Source organism: Tiliqua scincoides, chromosome 2, assembly GCF_035046505.1.
Source record: "Tiliqua scincoides isolate rTilSci1 chromosome 2, rTilSci1.hap2, whole genome shotgun sequence".
Lineage (NCBI taxonomy): Eukaryota > Metazoa > Chordata > Lepidosauria > Squamata > Scincidae > Tiliqua > Tiliqua scincoides.
The window spans coordinates 238,032,867-238,051,404 of record NC_089822.1 but is presented as its reverse complement, the minus strand read 5'-3'; the positions used below and the strand labels follow the sequence as shown (position 1 = coordinate 238,051,404).

At 43.7% G+C, this 18,538-nt stretch overlaps 1 protein-coding gene and 2 pseudogenes across 1 annotated transcript in view; all 3 read right to left on the bottom strand.

Moving 5' to 3' along the window:
• Positions 1-18,538, bottom strand: part of FRMD4B (FERM domain containing 4B) — a 168,610-nt gene that overhangs the window by 77,447 nt on the left and 72,625 nt on the right. The window contains exons 6-7 of the mRNA XM_066616285.1: positions 13,660-13,716; positions 12,585-12,607 (exon numbers count right to left, since the gene is read on the bottom strand). Of these exons, the coding sequence (XP_066472382.1) occupies positions 12,585-12,607; positions 13,660-13,716 (80 nt within the window). The remainder of the gene's footprint in view (positions 1-12,584; positions 12,608-13,659; positions 13,717-18,538) is intronic.
• On the bottom strand, positions 2,201-2,320 carry LOC136642720 (5S ribosomal RNA; annotated as a pseudogene).
• Positions 15,325-15,444, bottom strand: LOC136642542 (5S ribosomal RNA; annotated as a pseudogene).

Genomic DNA, 18,538 nt, shown 5'->3' with positions numbered 1-18,538 from the left:
TTGTGCAGCCTCACCATAAACTTGTAAATTCCCAACATTTCTTTGTTTCATGTGCAGTCAAATTAATGACATGTTTACTGTAGGTTCTTATAACTTTCTGTGAGTGCTGTGCATATGAGAATGAAACTACTTCTTCCTTCTGATCCTCCAGTTTCTCTTTCTTCTTTCCAATCCCCCAGTTTTAATTCTCTTACATTCTTCCCCTACATGCTCAAGCCCCCAATTTCTTAACCCATGGTCTTCTTATGTCACTTTTCCCCTTCTTCTCCCCCTCTGTGCCTCTGCCATGATGCACTTCCTATCTCTTCTGAGAATTTCCTTTCTCCTTCTCTTCAATTTTCTCCACTCCGTAGCAATGGCTTACATTTAGGACCTGCGAAGGAAGTGCTTTATTTTGATTCCCTGACTTCTGTGAATTATCCCCTTAATAGAATTGCACCATTCACTCTTATCTCTCTCTTCATTTTCCACCGAACCATCGAGCTATGCCACTGACTACTACATAGGATCCCAACACAGGAGGTAGTTTCCCCTCCCCCATGTGCTCAAGTTAAATGTGTTTAAAAACATATAAAGTAACAGGTAGTTGTGACCTGGACCTCTACTGCTAATTTAAGTGGTCATTAGCCTTCTGATATGACAATATGTCACTAAGGCCCAAATCTTAACCATCTTTCCAGCACTGGCATAGCAGTGATAATGGGAGGTGTGCTGCAGTTGGGGGGCACTCATGGAGGCCTCCTCAAAGTAAGGGACTGTTTGTTCCCTTACCTTGGAGCTGCACTGCCCTTATGTTGGTGCTGGAAAGCGGGTTAGGATTGCGCCCCAAGTCACTCTGTGTCTTTAAGAGGTTAAACAAAAGCAAGTATAGCTCCAGCAGAGATTTTTCCTCCACTGGGACTGTACACTATCAGTGCAGTCTGCTTTGTTCTAACAGAAAGGAGGAAAAAGTGCTGCGACCCTCAGCAACATTTCGTGGACATTCCACACTTTGTTTTCTTATACACTAGAGGGTAGGAAGAAGGCAGAGAGAATACCAGCTGTCTCCACTCTTCAGTCTGTTTATATACACACATGTGCAAGTTTGAGAGAAAAGCAACTCCAGTTGTGGGAGCTCCCAAACAAAATTTAGCTGATGAACAACTGTTCTCCCTGCTTCAGCGACAAAGGTGATAGAAGTAGCATCAACGTTATCCTTGTTTTGTGGCAAGTTAGGGGAGAAGCTGCAACTCTGCAGCAGCAGAGCAAATGCTTTGCTTGAAGAAAGCCTCAGAGGCTATTCCAAGTATTTCCAGTTAAGGAATGTTAGCTAGCAGACCTGTGAAAGATTTCAGCCTAAGACCTTAGAAAACCTCTGCCAGTGTGAGTATACAGGTCTTGCCTAGTTGGACAGAAGGTCTGACTCAGTGTAAAGTAGATCTTATCTATTCAACATTTGCCTTGCACTACCATCTGGTGTGCATTTCTTCTGGCTGTCCAAATAAAAGCCTGTGTGATACATGCTAACTACAATGGTTCTTATCTAGAACTAGAAACCTAGAAAACAGCCTTGCACTCAGCCAGTTCATTAGTTTGTTTAGCTCAGTACCACCACAATAACAGACTGTCGCTCTAGACCAGAGGTCTCCAAACCCTGGCCTGGGGGCCAGATGAGGCCCCCTCTGATCTCCTGATCCCCTCTGGCCCAGCTGACCAAATACAACCAGAATTGTGCTTGTGGGATGAAGGAATGGGGGTCCATTTAAGTGTGTGCTTTATTTCTTGAGCTTTGTTGGTGCTTGGAGAAATCCTGGGCATTTGAGCCCATTCATTCATTTATCTTCCATCTCTAAAGTATTTACTTAAATTTTATATTTAATTTTTTTCTGGCCCTCAACACTGTGCCAGATATTTGATGAGGACCTTCAGTCGAAAAGTTTAGAGACCCCTGCTCTAGATTCTAAGGGTCATTCCCAACTCTACCTCTCAATGCCAGGGATTGAACCTGGGCGTCCTCTGCATGCAAAGCAGTTGCTCTATCACTGAGCTATGGTCCCATAGCCAAAGTCACACAAAATTTGCTTAGAAGAATGGATTTAGAGATTATAAGGACTTACAATTCTATCAAAGCACTATGGAAACTGCCATTTATAACTGGTTGGCAACCTTCAGTCTCGAAAGACTATGGTATTCCCTGGTATTCCCAGGCGGTCTCCCTGGGAATTCCCAGCACCTGGTATTCCCAGGCGGTCTCCCATCCAAGTACTAACCAGGCCTGACCCTGCTTAGCTTCCGAGATCAGACAAGATTGGGCATGTGCAGGGTAACAGTTGCTGACATTTATAACTAGACACTGAGTATTTGTAATAGATTGTACTGTACAGTATTTCACAATATGGCCTTCAGTTCAGACTTGTGTAGTTCCTGTATACTCAGAATACACACAACCTCTTAAAGGGAAAGAAAAGAAACATTTGAGCCCTTAATAATTAGGGCAGAAGATTCAAAAACACTGGCAGCATTTGCTAAAACCACAGGAAGCAGTGGCATCATTAGGGGGTTGCGGGCCACACTGGGTGACTCACTTGGTGGGGTAACACAACTACTGGCCAAAATTTTTTTAATCTTGGCATTTTTGATTAATACCATCATGTTATATACCATTCAATGTGTAATTTCATGCAGAATGCAATGAAACAAACCACGTTGAAAAAAATCTCTATTCTACCAAACGTTCACCAAAAAAACCAGTGGGGGCAAGATGATGGTGCACCACCACACCCACAGCCCAGGGTGTTGCCCCGCTAACTGCATGGGAGGAGGTCCATCATGGGGGTGATGCACTGGCCTCCTGCACTGGGTGACACAAAGCCTAGTAACATCACTGACAGGAAGTCTAAGGCCCAAATCCTAACCAACTTTCCAGCATAGGCATAGCAGTGCCAATGGGACATGTGCTGCATCCTGCAGTTGGGTGCCGCTCATGCAGGGCTCCTCAGAGTAAGGAAATTTTTGTTCCCTTACTTCGGAGCTGCATAGCCCTTATGTTGGTGCTGGAAAGTGCATTAGGATTGTGCCCATAGTGTATGATCACATATGACACTAAAGTAACTTTTACGCCTCTCTTATGCTATTTACATTAATCCCTAACCATGCTAAGGAAGAGAAAAGTTGAAGAGAGGCATTTGTCCTGTGCATGAACATTCTGATGACCTTCTGAAGTGAGAACACTTAATAACCATAGTAGGGTTTCAATAGTTAAGATAGCTGAGGTTCCCTCCACAACTCTTGCTCACTCCTAAGTCTAAATACTTGCTAATTCTTTTTCATTGTCTGTTAGAGACCCAGGCTGCTCAAAGCATATGGCTATCTTCATAAACAGCCACCATAAATGTTCTATAAATATCTCATCTGGGAACCTTCCCATGCTGAGCTGCTCTGGCAAAAATTCCCTGGCTTACTTCAAAAGGTTTTGCATCTTCCAAATCTGCCATTCTCTTGCCAGATTTTTTTTTTAGCTTTTAACCTACTGCAGAGCTTTCAAGTAAGGAAACACTGTGATCTCTCAGTATTTAAAGCAAACATTGCCTTCCCTCTAAAACACTGATGCTGCCTTCCCTCGGGCCCTCATTAGCAGCCTACAGTAATCATGCTGATACAAAGTGATCAGTACATAGGCTGATGCCTGGGCAAGACCCAGGCTTTTGAAAATGAACAGGGCATCATTTTCTCTAGTTTGCAGATCCATCTTGAACAACAACGAGGTAGGAAGTCTAAAGTCCACAGTTTTGCCTCCAATGCTTTGTCTCATAGCTTGGAGACTCATAGCCCAATCCTGAGCTCCCGTGGCGCACAGCTTCGGTGGCCCCGAAAACAGCTGCCGCTGGATCCTGCGCGCCACAGGCTACCGCAGACGGCACCTCGGGAGAAGGGGACTTTCATCCCCTTTTCCTGCATTAGGGAAGTAAGGGATGTTTTTATTTGTTTTAAATTATGTTTTTAATCTGTTTTAACCTGTTGCAAGCCGACTTGAGTCCCTTCGGGGAGAAAGGCGGGGTAAAAATAAAGTTTATTATTATTATTAGCCCCGCAATGGGGTTTTAGGTCAGTGGTAGGGTAAAAGCATTTGTGTAGGGCGCCGAGTCCACATGAACGCAGAGCTCCACCGAACCCGCCTCCCTCCCTCCCCCCAGCACACCTCCCACCTGTGCTTTCCCCGCCTCCCTGTCACGCCTTCTTCCTGCCTCTGCTTACTGTACTGCAGCTCAGCGGTCCATGCAACTGCCGAGCGCTGTCCCAGCGGTAAGGCTCGCAAATGTGGTTCCAGCTTTAACCACCAGTTAACTGCATTTCACAGCAAAGACCTAAGAGAGGCCACTGCCAATCTGAATTGACAGTACTGGGCTGAACAGACCAGTAGTCTAACCTTCATCTTATGTCAGAACTGTTGGGTGGAAAAAAGAAACATCAAAATTTTGAACAGATTTTTTTTTTTCCAAAGAACTGTTGTGTTGACTCTTTTATAAAAAATCCTATAAAACATAGTATTTTTTGACATTATAAAAGATTATTTTGGCCCCCAGTTTAACGTTGTGAAATGACAAAATGAAATGCTGACATTTAAAACAAACAAAAAAACTGCCACTCAAAATCTTTGGAGGACAGTAATGTTTATCGTCAAAGCCCAATTTCAAAGCAGCAATTCTTTCTTTCAGAACCAAAGTCGGATATCGGCTGAGTGTTATGACTGGCACTTCAAAACATATGCCTCCCACCTGCTACTCTGACAAATGCCCCAACATTTTCATCAGCCAACTTCCACATTTTTATCAATGCAGCTATTGTCTATAGGACTATCCTATACATGCCTCATTGCAACCCCCAACACAGCAGCTATTAAGGGAAAACCAGTAGGAAAACAAGTTATAATTAAGGCTGCAATGTTTACTCTCTTACTTGTTTAATCAATTAAGCCTGCTCTTCTAAACAAACTTACTAGAGAGTAAGCCTCACTGAACATAGTGACTTCGTTGTTTACTTCAAGTAAACATGTAGATGACTACGCTGAAAAATCCGTTTAGTCAACTAAAATATTCCCCAGCTTCATCAGATAGCAGATTTAAAAAACTTGTTCCCTCTTGTTACTACACAGACACAAGTGTAGGCATATAAGAGGAATCTCCTTACACAAACTCAGACACACACACTTTTTCTAAGGTGTATTTTCTAGAATACATTTTTAGAATAGACTAAATAGAATACAGAATAAAAGAATACAAGAATAAAAGAATACACTTTTAGAATAGAATACACTTTTTCAAAGTGGATTCTAAGATACACTTTTTTCTTGTGACACATGAATTCATCTAAAAAAAACAACCAGAAATCATATAAATTATTATTGAAAACTAGAAGACCTCTTTCCTTTTAGAAATCTTGCTTTATTCACATGCAAGTATATGCAGATTTAATCAACCGATCGACTGAAAGTCATATGATTACCAGTAATTAAGGGTGCAATCCTAACCCCTTAAGTCTGTGCTTTCCAGCACTGACATAAGGGCAATGCAGTTCTGAGGTAAGGAAACAAACATTCCCTTACTTAGAGGAGTGACACCCAACTGCATGGTGCAGCACATGTCCCACTGGCACCATTATGCCAGTGCTGGAAAGGGGTTTGTACCCAAAATGTCTTTAAGGTGGAGCCAGCCTTTGTAATATTAAGACTTTAACTGCACACAGGCACCAGACTAAAATTTGCATCATGACATTTTCTTGTAAGCGCTCAACTCCTCTCTGGAAATTACATCACTATTCTAATCCTCAAGCCAAGTCTAACTGCTTCTATACAGAACTCATTGCTTTTCTGCTGCTCCCAATTCTCGGATTCCACCTTTTTCTACTTCCTATTATCCTACAGGTTCCTGCCCTGCATTGCCAAACCCTTCCCCGGCAGTTTCTCAGAGCAATGTGTCTGAGATTATGAAAGTAACCCTAGGTAGGTACATCCTGCTAAGATGTTTGCATATGGAAAATATTAGGAGCCATACCCCTGAGGAGTCATATTCCTCCAGAATGACAGGAATAACTTTCCTTTTCTCTCCTCAGGATTGTGACGCATCATACTGTGGGGGCAGGGAGAAGGGAAGATGTCCACTGCACATCTGACTGCATGTTAGCCATACCAGCTGTTTTAACAGGCTCAGATAGTAATCTAACTTATTTGGGGAGACTGACACATGGTGGTGACCTTGCTTTAACTCTAGTAGCTAGTTCAGGCGTTTCCTGAATGCATATGTTTGTCCTGGGGGAACACTAACCAGCTGGCCTATTTGACATCAGAAATCCCACTGCATGAAGCAAGAAACCAAAGCCAAGGGCCATACGCATGGCCTAAGCTACAAATTGAAGTCAGAACTCCCACAGTGCTCTAGTGACCTAAGGAACTACACTAGCACTGAGAAACTTGTAGAGCTAATTCTTCTCTCTGCCTTCTGCGTACCGCTTGATGCATTTTACTGCACACTGAGTGGCATACGCTGTAGTCTTTAGCATGAACTTCGGTAGTGCGTGGCAGTTTGACAAAGGAAACAGCAAGTATATCGAATAAGTGGCTTTGCTGAGCAGAGGCAGTTCACGTGTTTGGAGATCACTTGATTTGCCAGCACTTGATGACTGGGAGCAGTCAGCAGGAGCCGATTTCAAAACCTTCTTTTAATTTTTGTTCTTTATGGTTGACTCATAAGTTGATAGCTGTGGTATAAAGTGGGAGGTGCTTCTTTGTGGCCCATTCCCCACACCACTCCAGCAGACCAGGATTCCACACATGGAATGGAACAAATTATCCATTTCTAGGCATTTTTATCCTGCTTTTCTATTCAAGAGATATTCAAAGTAGTTTACAGTATTTTAAGTCCACAGTAAATACACAGTAAAATAAAAACAATGACAAACCCAGATTGCAGCAAGTTGTTCAAAACACAAGAGAACCCAAAGGATCACTAAAATAAAACTGGCTTTACTTTCCACCTAGAGGCAGGAAAACAGACAGGCAGATTTCCCCTTCTCCTAGAAGGGTGTTTCAAAGTCTTGGTGTCACAAAGGAAAAGGTTCTGCCCCTTGTGTCCACCCCTCCCCACTTCTGGCAAAGGGGGAACATGGAGCAGGAGATAGTTCTTAAGATAACCTGGTCACAGCAAGTGAATGTCAGCAAATATCCAGGAAATGAAAATGGCTTCATACAGCAGTAATACAATTTAATGGCTAGCTCCAGCAAATCATTGGGGATTCACCTAAATTTTCTGACAGTTCTTCAAGGGCAGCCCCATGTAGAGCATATGGTTCCTTCCCACCCTAATGTCACATCCTCCCTGCCAGGCAATAATCAGGTGGCAAGGAACCATATCATTGGCTCTCCCCATACAGTTTCTGGATCCAAATATTAGCAGACCAGAGTGGGAAGAAGCTATAGGGAAGTGGCTTGCAGCTGCTACCGGCAACATATGCAAGGAAGCAAAACAAAAGCTTGATCTGTGGTGCATGATCTGCCATTGCAGGAGGTCTGGTCTAGAGGGTAGAGCCTCTTAGCCTGAACATTTGAAGGTCGCCAGTTCAAGGCCACCAGCAGCCAACTTGAAGCAGCCGACCAGCTGAGTTATTCAACCTGCTCTTTAGTGTGAGTGAAAAAGCGTCTAGGCTGCCCTTCAAGTGAGAGATTCAGGAGCTGCTTGTCAGCCAGCGTGGGAGACAACTGGGGGCCAGACGTTATACCAGACCATGAAAAATCCATCTGAAATGTTGGGCGGTTCTTGAAAGATAGAACCTTTCAAAATCCCCTCAGGGGTTTAGAGATAGCCTGCCTATGTGAACCGCCTTGAATAAAGTCAGAGGAGTAATTTGATGACCAGAAAGGCGGTATATAAATACCGGTATTATTATAATTATTTTTCACACATGATGTTCATCAACTGTAATAAAACGTGTATGTGTGAACCAGGCCTATGTGATGACAGAAAAAAAGGGTCAACCCACAAATTTATAGTTCAGGGGTGCCCAAACCCCAGCCCTGGGGCCACTTGCGGCCCTCGAGGCCTCTCAATGTGGCCCTCAGGGAGCCCCCAGTCTCCAATGAGCCTCTGGCCCTCCGGAAATTTGTTGGAGCCCACACTGGCCCAACGCTACTGCTCAGTGTGAGGGCAACTGTTTGACCTCTCGCATGAGCTGTAGGATGAGGGCTCCCTCCACTGCTTGTTGTTTCACATCTGTGATGCAGTAGTGGCAGCAAATGAAAGGCCAGCCTTGCTTTGTGCAAGGTCTTTTATAGGCCTTGAGCTATTGCAAGACCTTCATTCATTCACATAAGTTCATCTTTAATATATTCATTTTATATTGAAGCTGACAGAACATACCAAGATCCAGATCTACAGAGCTTGTGTCCTGAGTACACTTCTGTACTGCAGCGAGTCATGGACTCTCCGCTCACAACAGGAGAGGAAACTGAACGCTTTCCACATGTGCTGCCTCCAGCGCATTCTCGGCATCACCTGGCAGGACAAAGTTCCTAACAACACAGTCCTGGAACGTGCTGGAATCCCTAGCATGTATGCACTGCTGAAACAGAGATGCCTGTGTTGGCTCAGTCATGTCGTGAGAATGGATGATGGCTGGATCCCAAAGGATCTCCTCTATGGAGAGCTCGTGCAAGGAAAGCGCCCTACAGGTAGACCACAGCTGCGATACAAGGACATCTGCAAGAGGGATCTGAAGGTCTTAGGGATGGACCTCAACAAGTGGGAAACCCTGGCCTCTGAGCGGCCCGCTTGGAGGCAGGCTGTGCAGCATGGCCTTTACCAGTTTGAAGAGACACTTTGCCAACAGTCTGAGGCAAAGAGGCAAAGAAGGAAGGCCCATAGCCAGGGAGACAGACCAGGGTCAGACTGCACTTGCTCCCGGTGTGGAAGGGATTGTCACTCCCGGATTGGCCTTTTCAGCCACACTAGACGCTGTGCCAGAACCACCTTTCAGAGTGCGATACCATAGTCTTTTCGAGACTGAAGGTTGCCAATACAATACATGAATATATTCATTTATGTAAATTTATATAAATTTATTCAAATTTTAAAGGTGAATTAATTATTTTCTTCCCCGGCCCCTGAAACAGTGTCAGTGAGACGATGTGGCCCCCCTGCCAAGAACTTTGGACACCCCTGTTATAGTTCATGGAACAATTAAAGAAGCACACCAGAACTCTAGGCAAGGCAGAGAATACTGCAGTTCTATCGCAACATTTCAATGTAGAGGAGACTTTAAAGGATATTTAATTAAGACAGTGGCTTCTCCACAAGTCAGGTATATCATTTAATGCAGGAAGGTCCCTTAAATGCTTTGCCCAACTCACAATATGCACATAGAAATCTGCAGGATGATGTCTTCCTTACTCTGCAAATCCTTCCATGGTTTAAATCGGATTGAAGTTCAGCATTCTAATCTGTGATTAATTGGTTAATCTTACCAATTAAAAACCTGAATGCCTTCAAGCCCTATTTGTAAGAATCACCACCCTTAATCATTAGTTGTTTTCTGTTACAAAATCCCCAGCAATTGCTCCATCAGGGCACTTGCACATGGAAAACATTTTGGTGCCAGGAACACTGATTGAGTGCACACGAAAGCCAAAAGCAGCACAGAGAGTAAACGGATCCCTGTGACAATACCCACTACCCCAAACAAAGGACCAGCACAGGCAGCACAGATATTATATTATTATTATTATTATTATTATTATTAACAACAACTAGGTATTTATATACCACCTTTCTGGTCATTGGACTACTCCTCTGACTTTATTCAAGGTGGTTTACATAGGCAGGCGTTTCTAAATCCCTCAAGGGGATTTTGCCAATCATAGAGTTTCTCTCTTTCAAGAAGCAACAACATTTCAGAATGGATCTTCCTGGTTTGGTCTCACTTCTGGCCTCCGGTTCTCCCACGCAGGCTGACAAGCAGCTCCATCTCTCACATGGAGCGCAGCCAAGACGCTTCTTGCTCACACCAAGAGCAGCTGGAATCATTCAGCTCGGCTTGTCAGCTGCTTCAATGTCTCGCCATTCACAGCTGTTCAGGGAGCAGTCGGTGGCCTCAAACTGGCAACCTTCTGATGTTATCTTCGGCCTTATGGAGGCTCTACCCTCCTGACCAGACCTCTATAGCTATAGATTGTATACCTATACAGGAAATTCATTGAATAAACACCTGTGTAACTTTTTGGTTCTTTTATCTCATAGTGTTCTGTACACAAAGGTGTTTGCTAAAAGCAGCCTCTTGGCTACAGGGAATAACCATGGATGCTAACTGATGTCAAAAGTCCTTGCTAGAAAGTTTCACTATTATGTTAGTCTTATGGAGTAATACTATTGGAAGTCCTTGAATTCTAACTTTTAGCACACTGCAGCATGAACAGGAAATGGAATCTAGCATGGGACTATGCAGACGGAGGCAGAGACAGTGGCAGCTAGTGATCACTGCTGGCCACTGTGTGGCTATTGCAAATAGAGGAGAATTTGTGCTCTTAGCCTTAGGTGCTGGGAGGTAGCAGCAGAGTTAGGAGGAGAAAGCACATGTTGCTGAAGTGGCCTCCTAGCAAACCACTTCACTGGCCAACACTGGGCAGGAATAAGATTGAAACGGGCACCGCTGGACTAAATCAAAATTTCACCTTGCTCAATGTACTGTATCCCACAGCAGCCAACCTGATAGCATGGAGAATTCCACAAGCAGGGCTCCTGAGGAGCTGGTAGGCAATAGCACACAGCCTCTGAACCTGAAAATTCCATCTAGCCATTGACAGACCTACCACTATGAATCTGTCTAATCCTTTTCAAAGCCATCCAAGTTAGCAGCCATCACCACATCTTATGCCAGGAGAAGAGTGGATCGGTTATCAGTGGCATCCGCTAAGTTCCAAGCAATCAAATGAACAGGCTCCAATAATCAAGACTAGGTGCCTCTGAACTGCGGCCCTTGGGTTGGATCCAGCATTACAAAAAAGCCATCTGACGGCTTTCTGCTACAAAAAAAGCCATCTTGGCTTGGCACTTTCTGTTCTGTTCCGCAGCCACCTTGCTTCAGGTTCAATCGTCTCACAGTCTCGTGCAGGGCAGCTGCTGCCCCTGGGAAATTGGGATGCAGAGGGCCGGGGGCAACAGGTATTGGAAGTGACTGCCCTACATGAGGCTGCAAGACGATTGGGTGTGAAAAAAGGTGGCTATGGAACATAAAGTGTCAAGCCAAGATGGCTTTTTTTGTAGCAGAAAGCTGTGGTTTGGAGATTGCTGATCAAGACCATTGGTGGAGCAGCAAAATTTCCACCCCATAAAGCTCTGGAGTCACATGGGGTGGGCTTAGCACCTTCTGTAACACTGCATCATGGGACACTGTTGCAGTGTGGGGAAGAAGAAACCCAACCGTTTCCAAGTACTCATTCAGAAGGGCTCTCATCAAGAGACACAGTACAGAAAAGGACACCTGGAAGTTCATTTAATAGCCAGGCCATTGCTCTGCCCCAGAATAGCTAACCGAATGACTGACATTTAGCTAGTCACTAACTTGCAGAACTGAATTTGACTGTATATTGCCCAAACCTGACAGGAGTTAAAAATCACTGGGGACTGCAACAGCTCCTGCCAGAACCTTGTCATGTATAAGAGGCTTCTATGTCACCAGAAAACTGTTGTAGCAGAATTGTAAACAAGCCACCTTTCCTTTGCAGAAATGCAGGCAAGTAGTAAAACATTAACATACCTAAAGCTGACCTTTTGAATTTCTATTTGTTCAGTGAGCCACTGCTAATTAACAATGCTCTCCCCCCCCCCCTTCAGAGGAGACAACCTTCCTTTTTTAAAAATTTCTGTCCTTAAAAACAAAGCAAAGCCCTTTTCCTTCTACTGGCTTCTCCTTGCACTGAAGGTGGCTGGGTTTAACAGGTAGAAAGGGATGAAAGGGGCAAAGGCTGCCTGATTTATGCATCAGTAGGTAAGAGTTAAGCTGAACAAGCTCCAAGCCTCTCACCAGCCACAATACAACTGTCAGGTCAAGAGCATGATGGGTGAGGCCCCTCTGGGGCAGCTGCAAAAGAAACGTCGCACATTGATCTCCAAAGCAGGCAGCTGACAAACTTCATCTTTCTGTGCATACATCAGGGCTATTCACAGACAGGGTCATTAGGAGCTTCAGATTTTTTTTTTGTTATAACCCAAGGAAAGGAAAGAAACCAAAATGGAGTAGAGTATCTGCAGAAGGCTCTACTACAAAAAACTGGAATTGTTTATTCAAGTTCCACCTTATAAGAGATTAGCCAATGTCAGCAAGCAAGCTATTGCACTTTGAAAGAACTGCTTTTCCATTCACACCCTGTTCACAAAAGAATCATAACCCCACTCTAGAGTGAACTGTTCTGTTCAGCATGGATGCAATGATTATGCCCAGGAGCCGCAGGCTGTTTGGGTTCTTTTCCTTTAATTTGCTGTTTGTTAAAAGATAAAGTGCAAGATCATTTCATGGCAAACTTGAAAGAAGTATGTTATTATTGGAAAGGGAAATTTAATTACCTGGAATAGTCCCCTTTCGATTCCTACAATTGGAAGGAAAAAGTAGTGACATTAAAAACATTATCCTATACAGTAGCTTGCATGTTAAATTTAGACATCACATCATTAAAGGGTTTTTTTTCCCCTAACCCAACACATATTTTTTGGCCAAAATCTGACCTCTCTTGCAGTTCAGAGGATGTTGCTGGTTTTACAATGCTTTTTTCCCCTGTAGTGTAGACCTTATACTTTTAAAAGAACCAGAAAGCCCATCCTTGGTATGTTCCACTGCAGGCAGCCAGAAACAGAAATCACAAAGAACATCAGCCCTTTTAATTGGCTGGGTTCATCCAAAATAACTTCACAGTTAAAAAAAAATCAAAGTTCCCAAAAGTGCACTGATGCAGTTTGCCAATGAAAGCGCAAATGTCTTGTTATGAATACATTTACACAACAGATGATCGAACATATATAATGATGAAGCTTAATAATTGAAACAATTTACATTATAGAATGGACAGTGGAACTGCACGTACAGATACTGCTTTAGAAATAAGATATTATTCTCTGGGTTTTTCAAAGGAGAGGTTATGAAAGGTTCAAAAGTGTCTGCAGTGACATTCAAAATAATCACTCCACTTTTTCTCCCAACACTTCAGTATACATATCAACATTTGCATTTCAGAGAACAATTATAATTATGCTATAAAAACATTGCACTGATATAACTTACTCAAATCATTCTATGCACCTCCCTCCAAAATGCTTTTTCTTTCATACTCCTCCTGCTTCACCCAAAATGTTTGCATACTAATATCTGTGACTTGTCTAAGTTTGATGACAATTTGGCGGCACCTAAACCATGAAAATGTGCATTTTGTTTACTGGGGACTAGGAGAAGGAAACTGGTATATTTGCAACACAAGCAATAAATGCAAATTGCTATAGAAATGGAAAAGTTTGGAAGCCTGAAGGCATGTTGCAAAGAGTACTGTAAATGAACACACCATCACACTCACACACACACACACACACACACACACACACACACACACACAGAGAGAGAGAGAGAGAGAGAGAGAGAGAGAAATCTTACCTGTAAAATCAAAGCAGCTAATTTGAAGATGGTCTCACTTTCCACTTCAATATGTCCCTGTTTAAATAAAGTGGAAAATATTAAGTGGACATTGACTTACTCTGCAGCAGAAGGATGCCCCCGCCACTACAATGAATCTGTTAGTCTGTCACTACTCAGCACCACTGGCTTTCCTTCAATTGCAGACCATACCATTATAGAAGAAGGGGTGGGTGTAATTTGAGCAGTAAAGTTCAACGTCACAGTGCTTAATGTAAACACTTGGGAAAAAATTATTCTGCAAAAAGGAAGGTGAAGGACAGCAGAGGAAGCAGGCATGTGAATTTGCCTGCAATCTTTGATGAATCACACCTTCACATTACAAATTTAGCTCATTCGGGCCCTACAGGTTTCCCAAGATCTGGTGGTTGCACTGACTGGATTCCTTGCTAAAACTTCTGTCAGCTGAGAGTTCTAGGATTTATGTAAACACACACACCCCTTCTGCAGTGAGACCTGGGAATTTGAGCTACTTTGTTTCAGCATAAAATAATTTCTAAATGAAAATGTAACATATTGCACTTTAAAAAAGGAATAAAAAAAACCTGTTTATAAATAAATTGCTTAAAATTTTAACTGCACTCTTGAATAACGTTCTTCAATCTATATATTTTTCTTCTTCACAGCAAGGCTGTTGAGTAGGCTGCTGGTGTATTCATTTTACAAATGGGGAACCAAAAGTAAGAGGATGTAAATCGCTAATTGTCAGGTGTTCATAATTTTAGCAGTCTGATCAATAACACTGCGTTCTAGTAGGTAATCTATATTTGGGTCTGGACAAAGGTGGTGCTGGGCATTGGCCAGTCAGACACCAACCTAAATCCCACATCCAGCAAAGAGTCCTTGTGGCTGGATCAAACTCTAGAACCTTCACTACTGGTAGCAGTGATGGTGTCTGGTGATAGTCAGGTGGTGCCATGGTACAGGGCTATGCAAAGGACAATAGGAACCAGGTATCAGGACAGATTCTCAAAACTTAAACCTAGACTCAGACCTAGCCTGAAAGAGTGTTATTTTTCTGCTACAAACTCCTATTCTTCACACACCTGACAGTAAAACTCATCTGCCAGGTTCTGTCCTGCTCCACTCATGCCCCTCCATGAGGAATGAAATATTTTAGGAAGCTGTCCTGATTTACCATGGGCACTCAGTTTGTAATTCTATACAAACTTACTAGTGACTAGATTCCATTAAACTCAGTGGGACTGACTTCTGCGTAGACATTTTGAGGATTGTTCTCATAAATGACCAGGGATCCAAACCTATGCTTCTTAATTTGTTCTGCCAGAGTCCCCTAGGGTCAAACTTCTGAGAAGCTTGAAAGGGATTAAGGTGATAGGATATCACAACAAGTCTACCAGATCTAACATAGTGTCCACTGAAATGCATTGGCTTTCATTTACATTTATTTCTGCTGAAAGTGAAAACCACCTGGCAGTGAGACTAGGAATGCGACAAAACAAACAGCAGTAGGAGGCTCCAAAGCAAGCTGTTCCATGTTCAAAAAAGCCCTTCCATCCTTTCTGAGCCTCTTACTGGTGCTTGTTGTATCACATCTGGCCTCCCAACCCAGAAGTAACTGGCAATGATGGTTGGCAACCTTCAGTCTCGAAAGACTATGGTATAAGCCTACAGTACCCAGTATTCCCAGGCGGTCTCCCATCCAAGTACTAACCAGGCCTGACCCTGCTTAGCTTCCAAGATCAGACAAGATTGGGCATGTGCAGGGTAACAGTTGCTGCAAGTTACTTCAGGTGATACTTCAAAGAGGTGGACCATGTGAAGTGGCACAACAGAAGACAAACATTGAGAAACACTGCACTAGAGGTTACGATGAATCGATCACACCAATGACAACTCATTATAGGTTAGTCTGATATACAAAAGAGTTGTTTGGTTGCAAGGAATGCAATGTATCCAGCGTGTACTGCTTGCAAAAGCTATGCTGATGGAAGCCACATTCTCCACTCCATCCTCCCTACGACAGGCCCAGACCACGCCCCTAAAATTGCTGCTGAGGATGGAAGGTTTTTGACAGCAGTATAGTATACAGTATGGGACTACAATGGAAGAGAAGGAAGCACCTGGGAGTTGGGACCCATGTCTTTCCACACTGCATACTATGCCACTGTTGAGATTCTCCAATCTGCAGTAGTGATTTTTTTTGGGGGGGGCAGGGGGAGGGCAGGTGGTTAAGTAGAAAGGTAAGAACATAGGAAGAGCTTTGTTGGATCTTCAATGAAGGGCCCATCTAGGTCAGCTTCTTATATCTCACAGTGGCCCACCAGCTGCTTCAGAGAGCACTCAAGACAACAAGAGACTTGGATCCTGTTGACACTCCCTTGCACCTGGCATTCAGAGATAAGCTCTCTCTAAAACCCAGCAGTTGCATGGAGTCATCTTGTCTCGCAACCTGTGATGGATTGTCCCTCCATAAATCTGTCTAATTTAAAGACATCCAGGTCATGAGCCATCACAATATCCTGTAGGAAGGAGTCCTATAGATTAATTACACATTGGGTAAAGAAAGGTTTCCTTTTGAGCATTTGGACTATCCCGCCAGTCAATTTTAGCGGATGGCCTCTGGTTCTGGTATTGTGCAAGAGGGAAAAGAACTTCCCTCTATCCACTCTGCCCATCCCATGCACAATTTTACATGTCTCAATCATGTCCCCGCTCAAGCATCTTCTTTCTAGACCACAAACACTGCAGTCTCTCTTTGTAAGGTGCCCAGCCCACTAATCACTCTTCTGCACCTTTGACCCCTGCAGATACTGAATTAAGTGGATAATTAAATTCGTAACACTTGATGTGATTTTTTATTCATACTTCTCCTACAAGGACTCAGAGCAGAGCAGAGCGATTGGTTTAGCACTTGTGCTTCAGAACTGTGACTCTACCTGCCTTTACTCTCCAGCCAGTCACGTTCAAGTTGCAGGTACTAACATACCACATATTCCAGGTACTCAGATCCAACTCTGCTGTGACTAATGAGATAAAAGAGAGATAAATGACAATCTGTACTAGGGGGGTCAAACATAAGGGCCGGGGGCCAAATGCAGCCAAAGGAAGTTCTTTATCCAAGTCTTAGCCTCTCCCAGCATCACCATCAGTTTTTCTCAGCTGCTGAGCTGTGCTGACACGTCACTGCTGAAAGGGCAGCCTGCAAGAGAATCGGGCTCTCCCAAATCTTTAAAACAGCGGTTTTCAAACTCTCAGGGAGAGTTTGAGCTGCTCTAAGTTCTTGTGAGGTTGGGGGGAAGGCAGCGGTGTGATCCCCAGGATCACGCCACTCAGGGGGGCTGCAGGGGCTTGGGTCCACTTACCCTAGCCTCCTGCAGCCTCCCGGGGGTGCAGGGAGCCTCGCGTAGCTGTCCGCAGGGCTGGGAGCTTCAGAAGTGAAAGTGGAGCAATCGCGCTCCACTTCTGCTTAGCGGAAGCAGGGCACAATCGCTCCACTTTTGCTTTCAAAGCTGCGGGGAGCCCTGCAGAAAGTCGCGCAGAGCTTCCTGCAACCCTGGGAGGCTGCAGAAGGCTAGGGTAAGTGGACCCAAGCCCCTGCAGCCCCCCCCCCCGAGTGGCATGATCCTGGGGATTGTGCCGCTGCCTCCTCCCTGCCTCCTGGGTGCCTCCGCCTCTTAAGGAGGTAGAGGCCAGGGCCCACAGCCCTGCTTTAAAATATGATTATTTTCTCTTCTGACGCTTGTAGATATTGAGTTCCTATGTGAGAAAAAAGTGCTTATTTCATGTCATATTTTTATGTCATGACCTGCTTAATGACATCACTTCCTGCTTTATTACCCAGACCTCAACAAGCATCATGAATGCTATTGGGCCCTCTGTATGAAATGAGTTTGACACTCCTGATCTTCTTAGGTAGCCTTAGGTACCTTAGGTAGCCCATGCCTTAGGTAGCTTGCCCAGAATAGAGGATAATCATTAAACATACATAAACATACATACATACATACATACATACATACATACATACATACATACATACATACATACATACATATTTTAGACTTGCAGATCCCACCTTCAAAAGATCAATATATTTTGTAAAGGATTCCCCTTTCTCCCATGAAATAATGGGGGAATGATGCCACTGGAATATCTCCTTATTTCAGAGATCCTAATAGAAACAAAGCTCCAGCTGGAGCAAACATGATTACACAGGTCCATGCGTAAGCTTACCCTAATGTAAAATGGTTTTAATACTTGTATATGCACAGCCTAACAACCTTTTGGTCAACGAGGGATGGCATATATGACGATGATCCCTTATGATTATAATGGAGCTGCGGTTCCCAAATAGTGGGTTGCGACCTGATTTTTGGTAGGTCAGGGCTGGCACTACCTGCGGTGCCACGAAACATTCTGGGACATTACCTAGCTGCCACATGACATTCTGGGGTGCTACCCAGCTGCCACTCTTTGATATTCACAATGATGAATGCACCTACATTTCGCAGAACGTATCCCAGTCGTTAGACGCACACCTTTATTAGCATAGGTCATGCAGCATTATGACTGTATCTTTTTCTTATAGGTATGTGGCTTCCAATTTTTTTTTTTAACTGGCAACTTTCCTAACCTAATGGGCCACTGGTTGCTACTCCCCATTAGGCCTACAATTCTATACATTGTAGAGGATTTTTTTTTTTTTTTTGGCAAGGATTCCACAGCTTCTCTGGCTGGTTTCTGCAGCTCCCCAGGGAGCCACAACTCAGTTTGAGAACTATTGCAAACAAATCTTTAGTCAGCTCCTTTAAGTTTTTATGTATGAAAGTGTTCAATGTTTTGTAACTGTATGCCAATAAAGGTACTGAAACTGAGA